The 8,709-nt window shown below is 31.4% G+C and overlaps 1 protein-coding gene across 2 annotated transcripts; it reads right to left on the bottom strand.

Annotated features, from left to right (window-relative positions):
- Positions 1-5,085: 5,085 nt before the first annotated feature.
- On the bottom strand, positions 5,086-7,590 carry LOC133829194 (uncharacterized). 2 transcript variants are annotated; one of them, XR_009891610.1, is made up of 5 exons: positions 7,373-7,590; positions 6,099-6,219; positions 5,708-5,856; positions 5,352-5,523; positions 5,086-5,184 (listed from the first exon to the last, which is right to left on the bottom strand). XR_009891610.1 is itself a non-coding variant. In XM_062259059.1 (5 exons), exons 1-3 carry the CDS (start codon positions 6,543-6,545, stop codon positions 5,776-5,778), a joined length of 312 nt encoding a protein of 103 aa, XP_062115043.1. In that variant the 5' UTR covers positions 6,546-6,565; the 3' UTR covers positions 5,086-5,184; positions 5,352-5,523; positions 5,708-5,775. The 2 variants fall into 2 exon arrangements, 1 of the variants encoding a protein (XP_062115043.1); XM_062259059.1 differs by lacking the exon at positions 7,373-7,590 and adding an exon at positions 6,436-6,565.
- Positions 7,591-8,709: the final 1,119 nt, after the last annotated feature.

Genomic DNA, 8,709 nt, shown 5'->3' with positions numbered 1-8,709 from the left:
AAACATGATAAGGTGTATATGAGATTATGTATCAATATATTATGGTATGCATAAAAAATAATAGGAACATGTCAGGTTTAAAATAAAAGCATATATGAGGATTTGTGTTATGTTATTCATGCATGTTGTATTATTATTTTGTTGGGTTGTATGCATGAACTCATTAGAAAAAGAATAAGGTTTTATAAGGTTGTATGTGAATATGTGTTAGTTATGTTCTTTGAATTATTTGTATAATAAGAGCATGTTAGGATTTGTGAATTATTGTGTTTATGAAACATGAATGATCTTGTATAAATTTTATGAGGCATGAAGTAAAAGATAAAATTCATGGTGATTTATGCTTGCTGATTTTGTGATTAAATGGTGGAAAGATTGATGAAATAAGGATATGTATGCATAAGAATGACTCTAATGATATGTGGTGTTTGTGAAAATAAAATGGTGTTTTAATTCACAATTAAAATGATGTTTTTGCACAAATAATTACCTACAGATTTTTTGTTATATTTTTTAGGAAATATGAGTTTTAAAAATAAGGATGGTGATTTTAATGATAAATTTGATGGCTGGAATTTTTGTTTAAAAATGTAAAGTGTGTTTCAATAAAATGAATTTGATTGGTATTTTGAAATAAATAAATAACCTAAACTATGGTAAAATTTAAAAGTGGTATTTTTAATATAATATGAGTGATTATTTTACAAGTTATGATTTTCTTTAATTAGATTAAGAAAAATATTTGATTTAATTCACTTGTGATTTTTAAAATGATGGCTGAAAGTTTAGTTTAAAAAGTTTTAAATAGTGATTAAATTTTCACATATGAATTTGTGTTACATAAAAATTAAATATTAAAAATAATTCACACAAAATATATTTTTCCCACACTTAAAATTATTATTTTTCTCACATCAAATTATGTAATTCTATTAACTTAAATTAAATTGTTATTTTCTAAGGAGACATGATAATCATAGGTATTTTTCTTTTTAAAATAATTTCCAATGCCTTTGCATTCTTTGTAATTTAAAAATAATAAATGGGTCTTTTATATATTTTTAATGGCTAAATAAAATTGTTTTATGAGATAAAAAGAACGCCTTGGGAGATTTAATCAACCTAGTAATTTTAAGAAGATAAACAATGGTAAACAAAACATGCAACAAGTCTATTATTTATAAAACGATAGAAGTAAGACGCATGAAATTATCGTTTTAAACGCCCCATTTACGCAACGTTCCCACGTATGCATGTTACATGAAAATTCACTTTTACGTCCAAAATAATGTCTATTATGCAACCATGTAGTTTTTATAGAAAGATCATGCATGCAATATAGGTAGAATGAGCATTATTCTTTTTATGACCTTATGTGTAATTAATGATATGTGTATGTTGTGTGTAACTCCTACCATGTGTGCATGGCCCATGCACACATGAGTTATATGAGAGGGCAAAATAGTAATTACATGAAGCTAAGGAATGCCGTTTTGATTATGATATAGGCTCGTTGAGAAGTTGTGGTTTTACTTAGCTTGGACCTGAGGTAAGGAAGTTAGATAGAATTTATGAATGTTTTATTATGAATGGTAAGACAATTGTGTGAATGAAATGTTATGAATTATGAATGTCATAATGTGATGATATGTTGGCTTGTATGAATATTGTATGATATGAATGGATGTTAGCGTGATGAACGCGTCACATCAAAATGGGTTGCTAAATAAAGAAGACATAACCCGAGTTACTAAGGATATGAAGACGTAACTCCATGGGCGGATGCGCCGAGGTTATTCAAGGACCAGAGACTCTTGTTTACCCCAAAGGGTGGCATGGAAAAGTTAGCGAGCCATGTTCACAAGGAATTGTTCATGATTATGTTATGATGTTTGGTGATGTTTAAGATTATGTTATGATGTTTGGTGATGTTTATAATTTTGTTATGATGTTAGGATGTTTATGATATGATGGTGGCATTATGTTTATGTTTATGATATTGATGCCAATTTTATGATGATGTTATGATGTATAAAGATGAATGATATTATTTGTAAATTGTAGTATCTTACTTGCTTGTTGTTTGTACTTCCTTACTGGACTTTTAGCTCACCCCCTTACTTTCCCTTCCAGGTAGCAAATAGGTTTCTCTGCGACACGCGTGGTGATGTGGGAAGTTCCGTCCTCCTGGTGTGTATGGCGTGGGGCATCCTATGGACGAGAAACGATCAACTTTAAACGCCATTTTTAATAATGTTATGTTTAATGAGATTTTCTTAAAAATTGTCAATGGTACTTAAACTATTGTTTGTTTTAGAACTTTGCATAAAACTGATATTTTCTTTTTAAACTTTTGGGCCCAATTTGCATGTTTTAAGCAAGAACCCACTGAAACCTTTATAATAAGTGGCTTTCTATTATAAACCATTGAAAATGTGAATGTTTTATTAAGAACTAGTTAAGGGCGTTTTACAGTTTTCAAATCTCAAGGCTCGGGACCGAATATACTAACCATTCACTATAAGAAAAAACAGTATTCATAACACTTAAAAACTGCTAACCGGGAGTATTGATAACGCTTCTGAAAATGCTAACATAGCCCATGTTATTAAAAGTCATGTCTTTTCTATAACAGTATTCGAATGTTATGTTCGATGTTATCTTAAACTATTAAATAACACATTTTTAGTTGCTATAATATTCAAATAATAACATTTAGTTAGAGTATTTGGTTATAAATTTGAAGTTTAATCTTATACTTTTTGCATAACACTTTTCAACAGTTACATTTGATTATTTTGATAGCATTTTTAGTTTGTTATATTATATAAGTCATAACAATTTATTACGCTTATAATATGTTTCTAAATCATAACATATTAAGGTTTTTTATTGTGATAAGGGTACTAATAAGTTTTTTTTAATTAAAAGATTTTCATTATTGTATTTTGATAAAAAAAAAATCAAAATTAATCATAAAATATAATTCTCAATAGATTGATAAACCATAAGTATTACATTAAACAATAACTAATTCAAACACTGAATGTGTCTATTTCATGAGATCTTAGTTCTAACTTAAGTTTGAAAGCATAACATAATAAAGTTTTATAATCTTGAACATTTTTTACTTCAAAAATGAACAACAAAAAATTACAAGATACACAAAAGTAAACCATGCATGAAACTTGCTCCATCCTTCAATTCATCATCCTTTGTGCACTTGTCTTTGTTGTGAGTCCATTTGTTGTGCACTTGTCATATACCTGTTTCCCTTTCTTCCACAGGTCCATGTGTAATCCCCTTTGCAATAAAATCAGTTGTAGTCCACAAAAGGCCTATTGCTATCTAGCTTATGTTAAGCTCCGTCTTTAGAGCACTGTAAGCTCTAGTCACATCTACACACCTGTAATATTCGAGTGCAATAATGGAATCACACCAGCAATTACTTAAAGTGGTAATTCTAGGGCTTTTATAAAAAAAAAAAAACTGAACCAAATTGTCTTGTATTAATTAAAAATGCATGAAAGTTGTAATTCTAGGTTTCTATGTTGGATGTAATGAAATTATAAGATTTTATCAGTCAATCCAAGTATAGGTGTTAGTGTGTGCCTGTGCATGTGTGTAATCGGTCACTTGATATATTATGTCACTACACAATATAGTATCTGATAAAATTGGAAGATTAGAACTTATTAAAGTGGTAGCTCATGTCATCCATGTTGCATTAATGAATTTATTAGCTCTTATTAAATATATCTGTATTATACTTTCAAAAGCATCAATCAAGCAATCAAAGAATATGTACTATTATCTGATAGAAGTGTCAAACGTAAGCATGAAAAATCATAGACAACCTATGACTTCAATACAGTAATGTGTATAAAAAGGAAGAATGAAAAGGGTAATAAAAGCAGACATTACATTTATAGGCTAATAAAAGGCTAACTTTAAAAAGTTAGTAATATAAGTTTACCTCTAAAACATGCAAAATAATCTTTAAAGACCCAACACATGCATCCACACTCTCAGTAGAGAAATATAGAACCCTCGACGAAGAAATGACAGCATATTCAAGTGATCTCATTTATGCAAGTGTGGTTTAATTGGTTTCCATCTAGAGACAGAATGTATCAATGATAAGAAATTTCAATTCTTATTTCACTAGTTAAGCAGCCACAAACTCTTAGGAAGACAGAGTTCTCACATTCTATGATATCCCTTTGGGTCTGGTTGAAAAGTCCTGGAAGTGATCTGAACCTAAAACAACACATATGGATTGATCTAATGCATCTAGTACCATCTAACACTTTCTTAAAGATCATAAATTTTCACCTAAAATATTATAGATATATATAAAAACATATATCCTACTAAACAAACAGTAAGTTACATGATTTACCTGAGAATTTAAAGAGGAAAGAATACTGAAGTCGCTGTACTGGCCAGACGATTCCCTCAATAACTTTTTCACACCAGTAGAAACCTCCTGTCAAGATAAACTAAAGCTTAATATACTTAAACAATTAAACTCTATAAGAATGCTGCAAGAAAATCCCAAACAAAAATACTAGTTTCTAGTTACCAAATAGAGATTAACAATTTTCAAATAAATATGAATTACAATATAGAGAGCAAACCTTATTTACATTCAATCCTAATGCCTTGTTTCCTTCATCCAAGTCTTCCAACTTTTTTAATTTTCACGCTCCAACTTTAGTGCAGCTTCTGCAGCTTTAGTAATGTCACCTACCACCAATAGCCCCTTTCACGCATCAGATAACAGAAAAATTCTTAAAAGAGTACAGAGAACATGAATAAACTGAAAAAAAACAGAGGGGAATACAGTGGAGTGTCAAAAATGAACTATTGCCAAAACCTAGCTCATCTTTGTGAAAACTAGGGCTAAACTAGATTTTTAGATAAAAAGGCAAATGATTATATCTATAGATCAGTACAAGGTTGCTATATTTGCCTGGTAGCCAAATTACCTGCTGATGCTGAATTTATTGGTTTTTCAAATTCAGATTCCTTGGTTTTGGCTTTAGTTTGCAATCCTAAAGCTTCCTTCTGAACAACAGCCTAGCTTGATGCTTCATTGGCCTCCCTTTTAGCAGCCTCTTTTTCTTCTCTTCTCTGAGCTTCCATTGCAGCCCTATTTGCTTCTTCAGCTCTGAGTTTTGCCTGCATCAGAAAGTACTTTTATTACTAACAACAACATAAAACCAAGATAATATACCAAAGCGCATTAAGATTATATCAGAAGAATATGTGAGAATAATAGAGGACTGTGACAACCATCTTTAGACATCTACCAAAAGAAATGAATAATCTGGGCAAAGTCAACAAACCTCAGCTTCTGCTTTGGCTTTTTCTTGGCGGAGTTTTTCTTCCAGGAGAGCTTTCTCTTTTCTTTTGGCCCCTTCATAAGCCGCATCACTTCTTATTTTCCTTTCTTCTATCTGGGACCTGAGTTCATGGTCCCTTTGGATAGCAGTCAAGTGATTATCAAGTGCTTCGGCACTACAGATGATGACCCAAAAATTAGAAAACAGAAAGTCCAAATCTGACTTAAACAATAAAAATGAAGAAGGAGATGTGAAATCATTAAAATTCCAGGGAAAAAAAATATCAAAAGCATGAGCACTTCAATGAGGGGAGGCAAAAAAACAATACAACATTATTAACCAAGGAATTGCAGTCTTACCTTTTTCGTTGATATTGGGTATCAAGCTTTCTCTCATTTTCACGCCTTGCTTCTCCATACTTATTAACTCAAAGAAATGCAGAAGAAACCTTTTCATTTTCACTCATCAGATCTGACTCTATTGTAAAAATTTTGTTCCTAATCTCCTCCTGTTTATTGAGCCAATTAATATTGTCATCCACCAAGTATGGAATTCTATGACCACAATAAGAAGAAAAAATTGCAGGGAAACCTTGGAGCTCGAGCATGTAGCCAAGGTATGAGATACTCTCTTCAAGAGATATGTGCCTTAGTTATTCATAATACTAATTGAATAATTAAACACTTTGCAACAAAAATTATGCACAAATTCTACATCAGACGGAACATCATCCACTAGATAGCTACAGACCTTGACCCCAAGCTGATGTTCACTGGTTAGCTCCATCAAACCTCCTTCCACCAATCCTGTTTCTTCCATCAAGTATGGCTGAATTTCAAGTGCTGACTCATTCTCAGAGTCGTCATCATCACTAAGAGATAAATCAAGAAAATACAAAGTATTAATAGAAACTAGCGAGATCTCTAACAATCAATGCGATATCACATACCATAGAAATATCATAGAAGTCTGTCATGAATACACAACAGCTGAATAAAGCTTTTGATGACAGAATAGGGATGCAAAACTTGAATTGATAAATTGAATATAAGTAAAGGAAAACAATCAAGGCCAGTTAAATGCATACCTAACATAAAGGTCGTTAAAATTAAACTTATTAGCAGAAAGGGAGCTTCTATCTTGAGCTTCCTCATATGCATTGTCAATGTCATCCACCTCATCATTGAGAACACGCATTACAAATGGCCTAGAACTTCTTTCTACGCTCTTCACATTTGAAAACTGACTATACAAAATTTACAGCTGAACGCTTAGTTAAACAGAAAAACACATATGCACCAAGCAGTTATCTAAATCACACACGTACATACACGCACCCTTTCCCCACCCGAACCCCACTTAATTAACACACTAGACCAAATATCAATTCTATCAATTTCTTGTAGTAAATTAATCAAACAGTTTCAAGGAAAATGAATGAAACAAAGTAAGTTATAGAAAAAATTATGGATTGTCCAATACTCGAAAATATAACTTATCTTTCCAAAAAGGTCCTGCCCTAGGAATAAAACAAAAATATTTCAAACTTAATAAAAGACGGTTTTTTGTGGTAGTTCTAAAACACAGAATGAAAACAAAAAGATAAAAACTTGGGGTCGAGAAACTAAATATAATGATAATGGAAAAATAGTAGCCCTACAGAGCATTCAAATTTAAAAACCATCAGGATCAAAGCTCAACAGCAATGATAATCACTGCATAGAATATATTTATGCACACATAATCTGTCTATAATTTGTTCATTATTCAGCTCAATGATATAAACACCTTATAAAACTTCAAAAAAATTTAAAATATATTAGATTAATGTTTTCCATTATTGTAAATGCATTATTCGCCTAGTTTTCCATTATGTACTAGTGCATTCCATTCATCAACAACAACCATATACTTCACACTAGTTAAAACAGAACATTTCACAAATGACAAATATGGAATAGAATATAGAAATAAGTTGAGACAACTGCAGTTATATAAATATATAGAGAGAGAGAGAAGGAGACCTTTTCTGAACTATGAGGCCTTGAAAGTGAGTATCAAAATCTGAAATTCCAGAGCTTAACTGGTCAGAATCCATTGATGCTTCTGCTGCTTCAGCAACGCCCAAAAGCTTTAAACACTCATTCCAACACTCAGCACCCCTCCATAGAAGCTTAGCTGCAAGACCATAATACCCAACATCATTAACATCTTACATGAACACCCTATTACATTAACTGCGAATTGTCTAAGAATTTGGCCAACTAAAACTAAATAAGTTAATCACAAATTTAAATGTTGTATTTATCTTTCCTGAAACTTCATAGAAAAAAATAAAAATACTATTCAATGCAAAAATATAAACCTAAACTTCAGTTTTTCCTTAAAACTACTGTATTTGAGACTTAAAACCCATTATCATCTCTATCAAGCCATAAATCCAGATAAACAGAAGAAAAAAACCAAAATTGTATTATTTTTCTTCAAACTCAATCTCAAACTAAATAAATATATAACCTCATAAACCCATTGTCCCAATATAATTGCGACTTTCCGATGGATGATACGAATATTTGGATGATCATTTGAGAGATCAAGTGATAATGCACCATTAAACCTGCAAATTTACACATTAGGAAGACAAAATCATGTAAATATAACAAACCCAAGAAGATATTAGAGCCTGAAATAAATAGATATGTCAAACTATAAGCTAACTTTAACAGACAACCGACCGTACAAACCAACTCTCTAGCTAAATCACAAGTATTGCTTTAAACCTAGCCTTTAGAAGGGTGAACAAGTCAAGTAATCCTAACCACTTCTGGCACTATTATTCATCAAAACAATTGACACTATCAGTTGGGGCGAATTCAGGCACTTTAACATGTTGAGAACAAAATATTACAACCCTTCAACAATAGTGTACCAATCGTATGCACTATTCTCATCAAAACTGTATGCATAAAATTGAGGCTAACATTAAAACGCATCATGCTACACGCACCATTTCCCCACCCGAACCCCACCTAATTAACACACTAGACCAGATATCAATTCTATCAAGTTATTAAGTTTAACAAGTCAACACACTTTTTTTAGTACTGGTTCCTCTTGATAAACCCTAATAGGCAGAAAACTTGAACATTTTGCTATAGAGAAGAATCAAACTACAGATCTCATGGAAGCAAATCATGAGCCTAATTTAAATGCAGCAATAATTCATGAATTTTAATTTAGAAAGATAAACTAGTTAGTTGACAATATAGATATCAAAGTAAAGAATTGACAGACCAATCTTTAAAGGTCATGTAATTTAAAAGCTCATAATAAACATATGCAGCAGCAGCATAAGCAGCAT

The sequence above is a fragment of the Humulus lupulus genome, chromosome 4 (assembly GCF_963169125.1).
Source record: "Humulus lupulus chromosome 4, drHumLupu1.1, whole genome shotgun sequence".
Taxonomy (NCBI): Eukaryota; Viridiplantae; Streptophyta; class Magnoliopsida; order Rosales; family Cannabaceae; genus Humulus; species Humulus lupulus.
Note: the sequence above shows the minus strand (reverse complement) of the source record. Positions and strands in the feature narration are given on the sequence as shown.